Source organism: Tinamus guttatus, unplaced genomic scaffold (genome assembly GCF_059628265.1).
Source record: "Tinamus guttatus ecotype Peru unplaced genomic scaffold, ASM5962826v1 Tinamus_guttatus_pri_ptg000307l, whole genome shotgun sequence".
NCBI classification, from domain to species: Eukaryota; Metazoa; Chordata; class Aves; order Tinamiformes; family Tinamidae; genus Tinamus; species Tinamus guttatus.
This window is the reverse complement of record NW_028288841.1, coordinates 252,369-269,775: the sequence shown is the minus strand read 5'-3', so window position 1 is coordinate 269,775 and position 17,407 is coordinate 252,369. Positions and strand designations below refer to the sequence as shown.

The 17,407-nt window shown below is 59.3% G+C and overlaps 1 protein-coding gene across 1 annotated transcript in view; it reads right to left on the bottom strand.

Moving 5' to 3' along the window:
- PLXNA1 (plexin A1) overlaps positions 1-17,407 on the bottom strand; it is a 130,939-nt gene that overhangs the window by 39,562 nt on the left and 73,970 nt on the right. Inside the window, exons 9-10 of the mRNA XM_088528181.1 lie at positions 13,608-13,722; positions 7,231-7,431 (exon numbers count right to left, since the gene is read on the bottom strand). Coding sequence (XP_088384307.1) covers positions 7,231-7,431; positions 13,608-13,722 — 316 coding nt within the window. The remainder of the gene's footprint in view (positions 1-7,230; positions 7,432-13,607; positions 13,723-17,407) is intronic.

The following is a 17,407-nucleotide window of genomic DNA, read 5'->3' as shown; positions in this document are numbered from 1 at the left end:
GACATAAAATACCCTTTCTCTGCACTGAGCAGCGGTGGCCCCGCCACAGGGCCAGGGAAGGCCTGGTCTGGTCTGGTCTGCTCGCCCGTTTCAATGCACCAATGCCCACGCCGCGCCAGGCCCAAGAGGCAGGGCAGCAAATGGCTGCTCCCGCTCCAGCGCCTCCTCCGCACCCAAATCCTCGCTCCCTGCCTTGCAACCCGAGCCCGAGCCCTGGCAGCCCCATCAATATTCCCCGCACAGCCTCCGCATGCAGGCGGAGAGGTTTAATCGATACGGAGACAGGAAGGCAGTCGGAACCGTCCCTGACAGCTAATGACCTCCTTCGGCAAGAGATTCTCCGCTCCTCTCTGGAGAAAATGACAGGCGTGTCAGGAGAGATTAAATGAATGATTCATGGGTTGCTGGAGTTTGTTAGGGAGCCCGGCCGCTCGCGCGGCCCAGGCCCTGCCTCACGGCTCCGAGCGCGGGCGGCCGCGGCGCCTCCGGCACGGCCATGACCAGGCCTCCCTCCACCCCTGCCTCAGAGGGCCGAACCGCTTGCGCTGAGGGCGGCGAGCGGCTCGCAGCGCCCCAGGAGCAGCAGGGCCGTCGCCACGGTGCCGGTCAGCGAGGAGCTTGGTGCTGCGGGCACAAGGGGACGCTGAGGCAGGGACAGCGCGTGCAGCGGCCCCGCATCCACAGCTATGGAAGCCAGAGACGCTCGTGTCCTTGTTCCATCACTCCCGCGGCGCCTCCTGCCTTCCGCCTGGGCAGCCTTGCGAGCCACAAAGGGTCGGACAGGGCACCCAAAGCGAGCGAGTGTGTGAGAGGAGGCAGGGCCTCCCCAGCGCAACCGCGCCCTGGCGCCGGGTGGCACCGCTGCAGCTCTCGGCCCCGGGGCCGCGTCACCGACACGCGGGGACGGCGACCCCCAAAACACAGTCCTCGCTGAGGAGGAAAGCGGCTGCTCACAGCGTGGTGAGACACCCAGCCCTTGTGGAGGAGCCCGCGGCTCCACCAAGAGCTCTCCCCACCGCAACAGCCCGGCTGCAGGACCCGCGGGCTGCAGCCGCAGCGCCGCCGAGCAGCCCTCGCCCCGGTCCCGTGAAGGCCCAAGCAGAACTGCACCCACAGCCACCCTTACAAGCAGATGAAGGCTATGGATACACCCAGCCGGACCACAGCGAGGGGTAGCCGGACCCGCCGGAGCAAGCGGAGACCTTGGCAGCACATGCTGGGGCGGGATGCGTCGGCACCGGAGCAGGATTTAGCTGTGACGAGCCACGTGGCAGCGTAAGTGAAATTGGCATTTTCAATTTGTACTCTGACATGTCTCATTTGGGGCTTGGGCATCTTGGGAAGGCATCCAGCCTGCAGCTGTCCAAAACACTTATTTGCATCTCTCTGCCCCGGCTGCTTTTGGAAATTAGTTCTTCTGGGAGGTGGGTTGGAGGGTTGGGGGAGAAGAACAGAACAGAGGCAGGGAGCGTTAACGCTTCGTGTGCCAGGCCCTGGCAGCAACAGGTTGGTACAGGAGGGAACAGGCGCAAGAGACTGTTTGTGGGCGACACACGGCAGCCTTTAGCTTCTGCTTCCCTCTCAGCACCCTGATTAGCACTTGCCTTTTACCAAGCTTTTTGCGATGAGGGAAGCGATGGGCAGCTACCCACGTAGTGCCCTCATTAGGATGTAGTTCCCGTCTCCTGGCCCCCATCCCAGACTGATAAACCCTTCGGCCACGGGCTCCCCACAGCCTGACCCGCCTGATGCGAATCGCACCCAGGGTTATTGCAGGTCTCCCCAGCCCCAGAGACCCAAGCAGGAGCCCAGGGCACCAGCAGGTCCCGTCACGCTGGCTCCTCCCTGCTCCTCGCTCACGCAGTGCTAAACATCCATTAAACACTTAACTGTTATTAACATCCCGGTTAATCAATCGCTGTGGCGGGCAGCGGCTTGGGAGGAGCTGTAAGAGGGGAGGCCGGGGCTGGAGCGAAACACGACGGGTTCTGCTCTGCAAACAGCTGTGCCAAAGCAGGAGGCACCGAGGCCATGGGACAGGAATAAGAGGCTTGCTCGGGGAGCCAGCAGTGACCGGCGCGGCCTCGGGAGCACAGGAACGGCAACGGGAACATGTGCTCGGTCCCCGCCGGGCACTGCCAACACATCTCCCCGTCACACGTCATGGAGTGAGGGAACAGCAGAGGCACGGGCGCCTCGGCTCCTTATCTACCCAGGAGGAGCCTTTGGGACCGCTCTGGAAGAGCCTGCCCACGCCGTGTGGCATGGAAGAGCGTGTGGGGACGCACTCATCCCACCAGCCTGGACACGGCTATTCCCACGGAGGCTCCTTTCTCCAGGGCAACGACTCAGCCGAGAGGCTTCCTCACCAAACCCTTCTCAAGACTCCTTGCCCCGAAGTTGTCTCCCTCAGAGACCTTCCTAAATCACAGCCGACAACCTCATGTGCCTCTCACGGCTCCGCTTCTCCCACCTGCCCCATCCCTGCGTGTCCCTGTGCAGGGGCACCCGCTGGCCCGGGGCGAGCACACACTGGGGGCAGATCCCACCGAGACACAGCTCAGACCTATCCAGTGGGCACTCCTGGCCTCACGTTGAGTAGCCAAAGGTGCCAGCCCTCTCCAAAGCCCCATCTGCCCAAGGAGGACAGATCCCGCGGCGCGGGGCCGCTGTCGTGCCGGGGGCATCACCCGCGCAGGCAGCCTTGAAGGGATGCAGCATCGGAGAACGGACACAGAGAGGATGCTCCCCTGCGAGCTGGCAAACAAACCCATATGCCCAAATTTTCCTCACAAACCCCCCCGTTGAGGTCTTCCCCTCCCTCTCACACGCACCATCCCCCTGGACTGCATTTCTGCAGGAACAGTTCGGCTGCAGCTGTGTCCTATTTTTCTGTAGTTGATGACCTCAACTCCTTCCCTGCACTACAGGGACGGCAGTAATGTACATCGCGTCTCGCCAGGGCTCAACTGCAATTCATCATTATTTTATCTGCTGGAATTTAATTGGATCCTATCAAACTCTCCTGATACTCCCTTTTCACTTTAAACACTGCTGCAGGAAAGATAAATGTAGGCACTGCTAGGACAGAGAGCACGGCTTTGTTGGTGAGCGGTTCTGGGGTTGTAGACTCCGATGCTGTTTCCCTCTCTGCGGCTGGTTAATTAGAGATACACACACTGGAGGTGTGCGGCACTCAGAACAGGGCATGTGCCTATGATTTATGTTCCTCTATAAATATACCCTAGGCCTGGTAAAATCCTGTCGTACACACAACAGCACATCTTGACAGCAATGCCCGGGCTCTGCTTCTGCATCTCCTTTTGCTCTTTTTATGTAGATCTTCTCTTTCCCTCTATCATCATATTCAAGTTTCTTCACCTGGATTCGTCCTGGGTATTAAAAAGAACCCAAGACCCTGGGACTGGGTCACTGATGCTTGTGCTGCACTACAATCAACCAATAATAAAGCAAAAATCGGCCAGGATTTACTTCCTAAAAGCCAGTACCAGACCTGGAACGGGGCATCCCAACCTCCGCTGCGCCTAGGTACCGCGGGGGGCTCCGGTGAGAGGAGAGGTTGGCAGCAGGGCTCCTTGGGCAGCTCCTTCAGCTTCCCCACATCCAGCTCCACCATCTCCTCCAGGACCGGTGCTCCCCAAGGCGGTGACAGCTTCAGCAGAGGAGCACAGGAGCGACAAAACCAAATCCACTCATGCAAAAAAGGGCCCACTCCTAAACTCTGCCTGTCATCCTAAACCCTGCAGCGATGCCACCCTCCAGCCCTGCTGCCTCCGCAGTCCTCCGTCGGGTGACACGGGGCTTGGGAAGCGTCCCAGGCCCACGTCGGCATCGCGGGGACAAGGATGGGGACGGAGCAGGTGGCATCTGGAGGGGCCCCCGCAGCGCGTGCCGGGGGCCTGGCGAGGATGGACCTGCGAGGGACAGCGTTGACACCACCACGTGTGGCTGTTGTTCAAAAGAAAGGGAAATAACTGAGGCATGAGGCTTAATTTAAAGTGCTGAGACAACAAACTCATGGAAAGAACATCAGGATCCTTCCTAACAGTTCTCTATTGCAGCCTTAGGAGGAACATCCTCAAGAGAAAAAGTGAAATCCTTGACAGTGAAATCACTTGTAGCCATTTTGCCAGTGCTGGGATTAAATTTGCCCAAGCCAATCATTTCAAAGCCTGTTTCTCTATTATAAGGAGTGCTGCAGATTTCAGATTATGGTACTTTCCACCAGGGAAACTGGTTATTTTTTGCAAGTCCTTTATAGGGATGGTAGATGGAGAGAGCAGCAAAGTTAGGGGTTGCTTGGGAAGTGAAATTCAATGGTATTACCTGCATAGATTTAGAGATACGTAACCTTTTATGCCTTCAAAAGATTTAAAGCAGTTAGCAAAAATTAAAATTTACTATCGTATAATTTCTTTTTTGTTGTTGTTGTTTTTGCTTCTTACAACATGCACAGAAAGTCATTAAGGGTTTGTTTGCTTTCATCCTGAGGAGAAGAAAGAAATTTAAGTGAAGAAGCAGAAAACAGCTTTTGCTGCTTATTTTTTGACCTGGGATATATGGCGAACACCAAGTCTGGGCTCCCTTCAGTCACATCTATCAGGTGTCTCACAGGATGTTTATAGTGGACACTCAAACCTTAATGAATGGACTGTTGAATATTTAACGCTCCTTCTTCCAAGTGCTAAAAAGTCACTGGAGTTTGACAAGCACTAAAACTAAACAAACGACACAGTTTTAAGTGGCCTTGACTTGTTATCCCTTCCATTCACCCTTAATTCAGGGAAGCATCCCTAATTCAGCAGGGCAATTAACCTCTTGTTTAGATCCCATTGAACTCAGGGAAGCAAAACGCTTAAAAGCCTTCCTGAAGGGAGGTCATCAATTCCTCACCTCCCCGCTCAGAGGATATCATCACTTCACTGCTTCTCCACTCACCAGAGCGTCCTGCACACCAGACAAGGCCCAAATTCCTAACGGGACCAACGAGTCTGACCCGAAGGGTCGAGGAGGCGCCCGCTCCCCGCGGTCCCGCGGAGCTCGAGGTGCCACCGGCGAGCAGATGGACTGCGAAAACGACAGGGAGGAGAGAGGCTCCGCGCGAGCGTGAATCTGCACCAGCCACCCTAGAAGGCAGCCTGGCGAACTGCCCTCAAACGTTAAAGCAGGCGAGCAGACCTGCAAAGCAAAGACAGTTTCTTTCAAGCCAAAACTTCCTTTCTGCCTTCTGTGAAGCTGCCCGGGGCCTGGAAACAAAGATTTCTGGCTGCAGCCTCAGCGCTGCAGAGCTGCTGTCTCCCATTCCCAAGTCCACACAACCTGCAGTGTCACTGCCTGCCTTCCCAGGGATCCTGCTTTGCTGTGGGGATGCGGCCGGCATTTTTCAGGTCAAAGGGACAGTGCTGCTGGCCAAGGCTCCTACCACTCGAATCCCACGTGGGGACACAGTCGGCAGCAATGCTGCCCAGTGACCCCCAAGTCGACCAGTCCTTTGGGGCAAGAGCTACTGAGGCCGTGCAGCTCATGACACCAGTGCTTGAACCCACGGCACAGGGGTGGAAAACAAAGGTGCTTTTTGCTACTGCCTCACTGGGGAAAAACGAGGCCAAAATTATCCAGAATCTCCAGCCCAGCTGCCTCCGCCCTCCCCTCAGCTGAAGCCTCTGATCCTTTCCAAGCTCCAGGTTTCCAGGGCGCCTCCTCTCCTGCAGCCCCGGGCTCCGCTGACGGATCCCGCTGACCTCCACGGAGCAGCTTGGGACACGCGAGTCAGGCCGGCAAATGGGCAAGTGCAGGGAAAGGCGCCTTTTCCCGTGCCCGCCGGAGCCCACAGCCGCTCCCGCTCCGACCTGCCGCCGCTCCTGGTGGGATGGACACGGTTCCGCAGGCCGCTAACGGCGCTGCCCTGGCTGAGCCCAGCCGCGGTGCTGGACACGAAAGCAGCCAAATCGGGGGTTAAAACTGGGAACAGGCGGCCAAGCGAGCTTGGCAGACAGACCCCAACGCGCTCCTTCCGGGCTCGGCATCAAGACGACGGCCTGGAGCTCACGGCGAGGCCGGCTCCTCCAGCGGGGCCGTGCAGGTACCTCCCCAGGGCAGCGTCCTTCTGCCACAACCCCCGAGCTGCAGCTTGTGCTCTGCACTGCTGGCTGCGTTCACGTCCTGGCCAAGAACGGCTCCACCTACGGCATTTCCAGCCCGAAGGCCAGACGTGCTGGACGGGAAGCGTTTTTGCTCCTCATGAGCGCTGCAGGGAACGAGCCCTGGGAGCAGAGCAACCCCCACGGCACCAGCACGGAGGGCAGGAGGCAGAGGGAGGACTCGGGATGCTCTTCACGCCCAAACCCACCGGAGCCCGGGGGGCCTGAGCACGCAGCAGGAGGGAGGGAGCCAAGGCCAATCTTCAACGGCTTCTAAATGTCACTCGTGCCGCTGAGGGACGGCGGAGCAGGGATTGGCGCTGGCGCGAGGCTGCAAATGAGCTTGCACAGTGTGAGGGATGGAAAACAAATTTTTAAAGGATTAAATCAGAGGGAGCAGGGAGGGCTGTCTCCATGCAGATGAGGAAAGGTCGGTGTGGAGCCCAGCGGGGCAGCCGGGGAGCTGAGCAACGTCTCCCTAGAGGGGCGGCTATTAATACCTCAGACCTGCTTGCTCACGGGCTCGGGAAAGGCCAGGACACCGAGCAGGTGGCTCCAGGGGAGCTATGGAGCCATCGGCTCAGCCTGGGGCAGCCGCGGCGCTGCAGGGATGGAGGAAAGCGCCGGCCGCGCTGGGAGACGCGCGGGGACGAGGCACAGAGAGGGACCCCTGGGAAGGTGCTGGCCCGGGAAGCACCATCGCCGGGAGTCAGGAAAGCCGAGAGCAGGCAGGAGGCAGAGGGGAGGGTGAAACTGCCAGCTGGCCCCGGCCCAGGCAACTCTCTTGGGCTTTCAAAAGCGAATGTCTCTGGAAGGGCTCCCAAAGCCGGGAGAGGTCCCCTGGGAGCAGGTTCACGGGGGCAATAAGGGCCAGGAGCACTCCCAGGGCCCCGCAAGCACCCGACCGTCCCGTTCCTGCCCGCCGATCGTGCCAGAGAGAAACAAAACGCGGCCGTGCAGCGCACCGGGGAGATCAGCGTTCCCGGGCACGGCGGGAAGGAGCAGCCTGGAAGCCAAGTGCGGGCCAAGCACGGAAAGGGGAGCCAGGGCAGGAGCGCCGCGCACTCACCGACGTGTTCTGGCACTGGATGCTGGTGCTGTTGAAGCGCAGGGCCGTGACGCGCGTAGTGCCGCCGGGGATGTGGAAGATGCACTCATAGTTGCGCTGGCCGGACTGCGGCTGCGGCAGGTTCTTGGCCGTCAGCGTGATGGGCTTCACCACCCCCACGGGGATGTAGATCTGCGTGGAGGGCAGGATCTGCGGGCAGTCCTGCGGGGAGAAGAGCGGGCGAGGGTGAAACAGGGAGACACCAAAACCCCCCGCAGCTGGGGAAAGACCACAGCAAACAGCACTGAGCACACTCGAGTATAGCCCGTGCGCAGCCAAGCCAGAGCTTCCCAGCTGCTCTGATCCATGGCCCGAGCACAGAAGAAGGGTCCGAAGAGGAATGAGCCTTCAGGGCCCTGTGGTGTCAATCCAGGGAGCTCCGGGTGCAGGACCTGTGCAGGGTGTACATCTATGGATCCACACCTTGAACCTGTGACAGCAGCACGTGAGCTGCAGGCTGGTGTGAAATGACCGTTACGAGAGGACCTTTAATGAGGGCACTGCTGTCATTAGGTTTCAGAGTTAATATCTACTGGGATGAGCACTGTCGGTACCACCTCAGACCTGTTTCCTCCACGGCCTCCATCTCCCCTAGTTCAAGAGCGGATAGAGAAGCCTTTCTCCGAGAGCTCTGCCAAGCCCTGACTCGGCAGCTCTCCGGAACGCCCCATCCCGAGAGCCCTCAGTGCCAACCTCATTGCATCGGGCACCGCCTGCAGGGATGGCAGCCCTGCCCGTCCCCAGGTCCTGCGGGGCGAGCACAGGGCTGGCCCCGGCTCTCCCAGCACGGCTGGCCTGGAACAGCTCAGTCCCTGCGGAAGAGGGAGCGGAGGCTCCCGCTCCGGGATCCGCTTCCCACCGAGGGGAGTGGGGCGGCAGGGACACGGGAATGCTGCGGAGTCCAGGCCCGCGCGCTCCCGGGAAGCGGCTGGGGAGGCCAGAGCCGCCACCATTGCTGTTCGCGCCGCTCTCGGGGCAGCCTCGCGTGCAGAGCACACACAGGCAGCACCAAAACACTCCGGGGAGCAGCAGGGAGCAAAAATAAATAAGCTCGGGCAGAAAAACAGCCCCGAAGCCCCAGGGATGCCACCTGGGCGGCAGCAGCCTGATGCAATCCCAGGGCAGCCTCGCGGGGCCCGGCGGAGGCCTCGCGCCTGGGGCGGCTGCGGTTCCGAGAAGCGCCGGCCGCAAACAAGGGCACGAGGGAACGGGGGGTTTGGGGCCGGGCTGAGGACAGAACCGGCCACGCGGGGCCAGGGAAGGCCGGGAAGGGCTCTCCCCCCTGGAATGTTGGAGCTGGCGCAGGAGGAGCCGCTGGCAGCTCTGCCCAGCCTGGCCCGGGCACCTCCTTTACCTCCCGCGGGCCCGCTCGAACGATTAGCCGGAGCTTCCAGTTTTCTCTGGAAAAAACAAACAAATAAACAAACCCGGCCCTGCTCCTCCCTGCTAGACCTTATCCCAGGCTGGCCAAAATGCCTCCCTGCCCTTGCAAAACCCTCGCTTTGTCTGGGCAGCATTTAACTGAGGAGGGGGGGAAAAAGGGAAAAAGGATAAGCTTCATCTAGCAAATACTGACATAAAACCCCAACTGTTTCCAAGTCTTGAATTTCCTCCTCTTCTCAGCCTCTATTCCCCAAAAGCGCTCTTTCCTTTTTTCAAAGGAAATAAAACTATCTGTCCCCAAAATGTACCAAACAAAGGGAAAGCAGAAAGGAGCAGTGGCACCGTGCAGGCGGGGACAGCGAAGGGACAGCGAGGGGACCCATCGGGAGCCACCTCGCGCTGCGTCCCGCCTGCGGGCCCGTTTTGCTGAGTAGCTGTTTGAGCTGGAGCCGAGTCCTCCCGCTACGTCACACGCTCTGCATCTGCTGGCAGGAGTGTCTCATCCAGCAAAAATTCCAGCCGGCTCCAAAACAGGAAGCACCTGGTGCTCGCGGGGCTCCCTGGGTCCCCGCGCTCTCCGCCGTCGGCCCGGCCCGGCCTCCCGCTCCCTCACAGCAAAGGGGAAGGAGCATTTCGACGGTTCATCCCCCTACATCAATGCCAAAGCAGACAAACCCCGCGCAGGCACCCGCAGCTCGGAGCTAAACCCTCTTGGAAACGCTCCGCGCAGCCCACGAATCTCCTCAGTCCCTCAGGAAACGCTGACCTGGCTCTCGGGAGCGGGAAGCCATAAAGGGACAGGATGAACGCAAAATTAAGAATCGCCTCCACCCTTCCAAACCTGGGAAATCTCAGGCTTTCTCCTAACAAAACTGCATTTTTAACTGGATATAAAGATGTTTCCAAGGGTGCCTAAATTTGCTTTGCATTAGAGGCTCAGGGTCATGATGTAACTGCAGCGGGTTTCTCTCCCCGCGGCTCCCAGCTGCATCGCGCAGGGACGGGGCTGGCGCGGGGCTCGCTGGGGTCAGGAGCCACCTGAGGGCAGGACGTGGGTGACTGCCCCGCTCCTCCGCTCCCTCCGGCCGCTGCTTCCCCTGTCCCAGCCCCTCACGTGTCCCCTCCGTCCCCACGGCCACATCCTTGGACGTGTTTTTCTGCTCAACCCTGCCAGGCGCCAGCACTTCACCCTCCTTTGTGGGCAAACACGCCAGGGATCATCCCAGGGGAGCAGCGCTTTGGTGAAGGGGAATTCGGCTTCAATTAGCGCACAGATCCTCCAGCACTCCTAGGAACTGCAGCGGGGATGTGGGAAGAGCAGCACGGACAGTGACTGTGCTCCCTGCATCATCCCAGCCCCACGTTCCACCCCAGAGAAAGCCGCAGAAGACAAATATCTCCAGGCATCCAAAATAACCCAAGGCTCTCAACGCAGGGGTTTGAAGCCCCAGCAGTGGCGGGCAGGGACATCCTTCCTGCTGCCGCGTTCCCAGGCTCTGAACAGAGCAGCGGCTCCCGGCCACGGCCAGTCCTGCTCCTTCCATCCCGCAGAGCAGACCTGGGGAGGAAAGACACTGCTGCAGAGCTGGGTTATCCATGCGCTTCCATGCGTTTCCATGCTCGTGTCCCCGGCATGCCCAGGGCGGAGGGCTCGGGTCGCTGTTTGTGTTTTCCTGCACAACATCCACTTTTCCACCTTCAGAGAGAACTGAAAGACTCTGCCTGCATTGCAGGTGGCCAGGGGGAACCAGCAGATACGGAGTTAAGAATTGGTAAGGAAATCAAGAGACTTCCATGCCTTTTCCGACCAGCGACCACCACACTCCAGCCAAGCAAACAGCAGACAGACCAAGTCCTACTCAAAATAACTGCCAGGGTTAGACACCCTCCCACAGACAGGATCAGGCTGAACGTCTGCCATTCATCTGCCCAGCGGTGCCACGCTCTGGCACCGAGGAGCCCTCCGCAGTCCCTGGGGACACTGCAGACACAGCTCACAGCAGCGGCGGCTCCGAGGGCATCGCGTCCCTCCTGCCAGGAACTGCCTGGGCCGCAGAACAGCAAAAACCACACGAGCCGGTTCCCAAACCTTGGGCCAGGCGCCGCTCCAAGCCGCAGGGTGATCGGAAGGTCTGTGGGGGGACAGCGGGAGCGACACGAGTTCACGAGGCCTCCGGGAAAGGTGCGGGCGCCTCCAGGCCAGCGAGGACGAGCAGCGGCCTCGGGGCGGCCCTGGGGACGGAGCGGCAGCTCCAGCAGCCGGTGCCGCCGCGCGCAGGAGCCCGGGGACGGCCGGCGCCCGGCGCCCTGTTTGCAGAAGCGACGTCGGGGTGGCTGCGAGGGCGACCCCCGGAACAGGGCTCCACACCGCCCGCGCCAGGCTGACTCCTCGCCAGATTTCCTCAGGGCACAAGCTGGGAGAAAACAGCTTTTCCCAATGCGCTCGCTCACATTACGTAATTCCCTCTTGTGCTGCAGCGTTGCTGGGTTTGCGCCGGCCGGCAGAGCGCGGGGGCTGCCTGGGGCACGCGCGGGGGCTGCGGAACACAGAGCCACCCCCCGTGCTTGCTGAGACCCCAGCGAAGGCGCGAGAAGGAGCCAAGCTCGGAACGTAGCTCCGTTTGGGATGGAAGAGGACAGGGAAGCCATCGCGGAGCGCTGATCCGGCTGCAGCTCCTCCAGCCCACGCGGCCGGAGGGAAGGGGCTGTGCGAGCAGTCTCAACGCCCGCTTGTCGCCGTGCAGAAATGGCAAATGCCAACCCCTGCTCCCCACGCACGGCAGCCAGCGTTGGGCTTTTCCGGCTCTCCCGACGCCCTGTGCTGGGAGAAGCCTTTGCTCAGCTCCATGCCCAGAGCAAGGACTGCCGCGAGACCCCAGCTCTGTGCAGGGCACCGTCCACATCCTTCGCTCCCGAGATACAGAACTGGGCAGCAGCCAAGTTTCAGCTGCGCTGACAGTGCAAAGTCCAAACGTTCCCCTGTAGACACGTCCTGCTCCCCTCAACAGGCAGCAGGAGCAGCTTTCCATGGGAAGCAGGGAAAATCTGCAGGGCTCAGTCTCACCGCGCGTGAGGATGCTCCTCCATCCATCCATCCTTCCCTGGCACAAGAGCGATGGTGCTGCCGCTGGCTGGGCCCTGGCTGAGTAATGGCCCGGCTCTCCAGTCCCCTCCTGGAGGGCTCTAGCTCCTGGAATGATGAAAGAGGCGGGAGGGAGGAAGAGGAAAAATAATTGTTCTCTGCTGGGAGCTTGACCTGCTTCATGAGGAGCCCAGAGCAGCTACAGAGTTGGGAGAGGAAAAGACACAGCAAGAGGGAAGTGAAAAATACGGCTGAGGGCACCTCGGCCACAGAGGGATCCATCTAACCCCATGCAGGTGCCAAGCCCAGCAAGGCCGCCTGGAGACACAGGCAGGAGGACAATCCACAGGCAAACAGACGCCCACAGGCCCCCACCTAGGAGGAAGGAAGACCTCAGAAAACACCAATTCGGAGATGGGGATTTGCTCAGAGATGCAGCCCCTGCTCCTGCTGTGCCAGGACGAGCACGCGGGGGCTTTTGCTCAGAGGCAGCCACGACAGCAGGCATCTCCAGGGACTTCTTGGCTGCTTGTCTCCACACACGAGTTGCAAAGTGCCGACAAGTCCTCCCCATTCTCCTTTGATCCTCAGCCCCAGCCCTGGCTTGGGAGGCTGTTGTGACACGAGCTTTGTCAGAGCTCGGAGACCAACAAACTGGCTGGGATAAGTCTTTCTGAGACGATTTGGACAAGCGTTTTCTCCAGGACACGCATGTGAACCATTCCCGTGAAGCCACGACATGGCTTTGCTCCCAGTGGCAAACATCAGGCAGCAGGATCCTTTCCACTTGGTCCTTTGACAGATGACTGGAAACGCGGCTGAGCTCAGGTCTGCAGCAAACAATCAGCCTTGTGTTCAGGAAGCCTCCGTGTTTCCCAAATACCGCTAATTGCGGGAGCAAGTGAAGAGGGAAGCTGAGGATTCCGTCCTCAGACAGAGGAACTCGCCCCTCTCCAAGCCAGCGTGTCCTTCGGAGGACTAACATCAACTCCAGCTTATGAACTGATGCAGAGGGGTCAGTAGGGACCTTCCTTTCTGCCTTGGCAGCCCAGGAGACACAGGGTTGAGGGTAGATCATTAGGCTACAGCAAGGGCCTAATTGGCTGGGCTCAAATAAGCTTTGCAGCAGGTGCTTCCATTTTGCCTCTTTCTTCAAAACGGCCTCTAGCAGAGCAAAATCCTGGTTCCATTGAAATCCACAGGGATTCTACCTGGGCAGCAGTGTTATTAGGATTCCTCAAAGTTCACTTCTGAGGTCTGTACCCCCTCAACACCCCAACGAGCAGACGACTTCCCTCCAGGGAAGAGTTTGCACCAACCAGCAAGCTCAGGAGGCGCTTGCATTGCTGGACACCAACCTGAGTCACCTTCTGGGAGTTGGATGCGGAAGGGAGTGGAAATCTCCCCAAAATTCTCCTCTCATGACCCAAATCAGCAGGCTGCTGGCCAGACCTTTGCCAAACTTGCCCAAACAGAACAGTGCAGGGAGCAGCACTGCCCCCCTGCATTGCAGTCACCCCCCGAGGGCGATCCGAGCCATCCCCAACTGCAGGCAGCAACCTGGAGAGCACAACAAGGGGATCCCCTCTGCTTTAGCAGAGGTTTCAATTTGTTTTAGTTTTAAACCTTTCCCTCTCTGAAAACTAGCTGTTCTGCAATAGCAGTTCGAGCTTGCCCCTTTCAAAAGCAAAGAAAAACGACTGTCTTCGCCTTTGCTTTTCACTTCATGTAGCCTAAAGTGCTTTCTGATCCCAGCCCAAGGCCCCAAGCAGCCTCCCTGCAATGGGGCTTCTGGAGGAACACGGCCTCTCCCGCAGCTCCTCGCTGCTTCCCAGGCAGCCTCGCAGAGGGGCCCCGGCTGCGGCCGCTTTACCTCGGACACGTTGACGCGGCCTTCCAGGAAGGAGCAGTCGACCACGTTGTGGGTGCAGATGTGGCGGTACTTGCACCAGTGGCAGGGGAAGGAGCCGTTCACGCAGGACAGGCAGCTGCGGAGAGAGCAGAGAGGGCGGCGTGAGGCACCGCGCGGCAGCGACGGCCCCGCGGGGCGGCGGGACCACGGGCTGCGCTGTTGTCCGTGCGGGAGCCTCCCGCTCTGCCCACGTCTCCCGGACCACCAGCCTTTCCCCCCGGGTTGCCCACGGCCATTAGGGAGCCCACGAGGGGTGTTTCCATGTCCTGCTTCCCTTGGGACCCGGCGCGTGGGACGCAGCGGGGCCCCCCTCCCCGCCGCCCGCGACGGGCTCAGCTCCAGACTTTGGGAGCTTTATTTTGGCTTCATGAAAGGCAATTTTAGCAAGAGGCAGCAGAACAAGGGCTCTCCACTGCGGAGAAAAGGGGCACAAAGCACCAGATTAATGCATGCGCATTGAGAGGGAGACTGTAATTGGCTAAAGGTTGGGGCAGATTAACATTTCGGGACTGTAGCGCCTTTGAGGCGCTCACAATGCGCCGTGTGTGACCCTCTCCCTCGGCGGCCTCGTGCCGGCCCCGCGCCGCCTCCGTGGGGGTGTGTGTGTGCATGTGCGTGTGCGTGTGCTTGTGTGTGTGTGTGTGTGCATGTGTGTGTGTGTGTGTGTGTGTGCATGAGTGTGTGTGTGCATGCAAGTGTGTGTGCATGTGTGTGTGTGTCTATGTATGTGTGTGTTTGTGTGTGTATGTATATGTGTGCATGTGTGTGTGTGTGTGCACAAGTGTGCGTGCATGTGTGTGTGTGTCTATGTATGTGTGTGTGTGTATGTATATGTGTGCATGTGTGTGCATGTGTGTGTGCGTGCACAAGTGTGTGTGTATGTGTGCGTGTCTAAGTGTGTGCATGTATGTATGTGCATGTGTATGTGTCTACATGTGCATGTGTGTGCATGTGTGTGTGCACGTGTGCATGTGTGTATGTGTGCACATGCGTGTGTGCGTGCATGCACGCGCGTATATGTGTGCACATGTGTGTGCATGTACATGTGTATGTGTGTGCGTATGTGTGTGCATGTGCATGCATGCATGTGTGTTTGCTTCCCACTCCCTTCTCTGAGCCCAAAACATTTCTGTGTCTCTCGAGCCTCCTCCCCAGGCTCTTTGTGCTTCACACGCCTGTGTACACGTGTGCACACACGTGTACCTGTGTGTATGTGTGTACACGTTCCTCCCCGCCACTCCTCGGGCCGGTCTCCTCCTCTTTGCTGTCCCTCTGCCGAGGAGCCCACCTGCTCAGGTAGGGAATGAGCACCATGGACTGGACGCCTTTCCCAAGCAGAGGGAATGACGCCTTTCCCTCCAAAGGGACTCGCGCAGGGACAGGAGGAGGAGAAGTTGTCCCCGTGCTAAGTCCCCTGCTCCGGGATGAGCAGGGTGTCCCATGTCACCAAACCTGCCCTCCTGATTAGGAGGCAGCAAGAGCTACTGATGCAGGAGCTGCACGGCAAGAGAAATAACCACCCTGGCATAAAAACAACAGCAAAGAGAAGAGCGTCAGCACTGCTCATCTGCCTAAAAGGCTCCTTCCTGCTCTCACCAGGAACAGGACCAGGCCCAAAGCAATTAAATTTAAAGACAGATCTTCCCCTGTGGGAGGCAGGAAACCCTGCTCAGCCAGAACTGCTCCTAAATCACCACGCTCCCGTTTTTGCACCGTCAGACCCGGTTTCCCGGGTCCCGTGTACCAAAGGTGGGAAACGCCAGGGGAAACCGGGTCTGACGGTGCAAAAACGACAGTTTTCCCAAAAAGCGGTTTATTTCACCAGGCAGCGCAGGGAAGGTGCGGACACGGTGCAGCCCTGCAGCTCCGCACACCCTTACGTACACGGCAACAGCTTCCCAGATCCATGTGCACACACTGAGGAAATATTTAATTAAGCTGCTTGCAAAGGGGGCTGGAAGTCATTTCCATGTTTCGCTCGCGTTTTCACTTCCAAATGAACAGCCCTTTTAGCTTTACCCACAAATATGTTAATTGAGATGCTCCTTATGCAAATATATGCGATTTTATTTCAGCTGCAGAGATTCAACTTAAAAGCAAAGCCGTAGCCTCCTATCTCTGGTAGCTTTGAAGGAGGGAGGTGTCGAGGGCAGGGGGAAGCAGGGACACAAACAAAGGAGCAGGATCGCTCCGAGCCTCTGTCCTCAAGGCAAGGGCTCGAGCAGCTTCGGGGGGACACACAAATCCAGGATGCTGAGGCAAGAGGGCAGGAAAAGCAAGGCTTAATCCCAGTGGAAGCGTGGCAACCAAATCTGGAAACCAATTCCAGAGGAACATGCCCGAGCCCCCGGATCGGCGCCGCCGCTGCGGTGTAAGAGCCTCGTCATCGTCACGGCATGGCCAGAAACCCTCGCCCGCCCGAGACCAGCCCTCAGCAAGGGCTGCACCTCTGCGGTGATTTTCTAGCCACGAGGCCTTTCGGGTTTTCAAAAAGGCCTCTCGAGTCTCTCCTCCACCACCAGTCGGGCCGTTCCAACGTGGTCGGATAAACCGATTTCAGCCTTGCCCTTCCCCAGGCCTCTCACCTTCCCGTGCACCTCCACTCTGCAGTGCTTGGAAGTCACAGCCAGACCTTTCTGGCTTTCAGGGCTGTCCGAAATGGAGACAGCGGGTCCCGGGTAAGGGTTAGATTGCCAGGATTTGATCTGCTCTGCTCCCGCCGGCTGCAGCTCCAGCATCGCCCTTGCCAAGCAGCTCCTGCACCGTCTCGCCGCTCTCCTGGCCTCCCCTTCACTTCCCCAAGGACACACACGCTCCTAACACCTCTTCGGTTACCATTCAAGTATCCACCATGCTAAGTGTGCAGATTTCCACGTCCTAATTCCCCTTCACGCTCCTCCTAACGCAACCGAGTCATTTCTGAAGCCACAGTCCTTGGAGATAGTTTTCACACTCTCATTTCTGCCCAAGCCGTCCATCTGCTGTACGCTCGCCCGACGTCATTGTAAGTACACTCACTGCCACACAAGTCTCACGCCACGGCACCTTTTCTGCATTTCAAGTGTGTGAGCACAACCCAGCTGGCTAAAGGCTCCGTATTAGGACTCGGATGCCGATAACGTGGCTAAACCCCATTTCCGACGTGCCTTGGCCCTCGAGCACGGGCCGTTTGACGTCGCTCCCGCCGTAGCTCCCTGCAAGACTGTCAAAACCCAGGAACGCTGCCCAGAAGGCTGGGAACGGCTCCCTTGGCTCCCGCCGGCGGCCGTGACGCGCGGGAGCAGCGCGGTCCGGCACCGGGCCGGGCACAGCCCCGCGATGCCTCTGTGCCCTCCCCAGCAGCACAGGGACAACGGGGCCCGAGCGGCCTCTGGGCCAACCCCCATGCGAGGAGCTTGGTGGCTGCCGAGCTCTTCCTGGCTTTACAGCTTCAAGCAGTTGGCCCAACACGGCCTCGTTTGGGGTGACTGCATCAGGAGACGCATCTGCCCAGCCAGAGGCACCGGGTGGAACAGGTCCCTGAGAACAGGTCTAGTGGGACCCTGCGGAAAGAGAGGGGCCGAGCGCCCCGCAGCGCCCGAGCCGGGCAGGGCTGCTCAAGGTCAGCTCTCCGGAGCGCTCGGGGCTGCATCCCCAGCGTGTCCATTTGTCACCGTGTCTGTTCCAGCGCAGCAGCAGGCTGCGCGGCAGCACGACGCCATCTGTGCCGTCTCTCTCCTTCCCACGGTCAGGCTCCTCTCCCTCATCACTTCTTGCCTAAG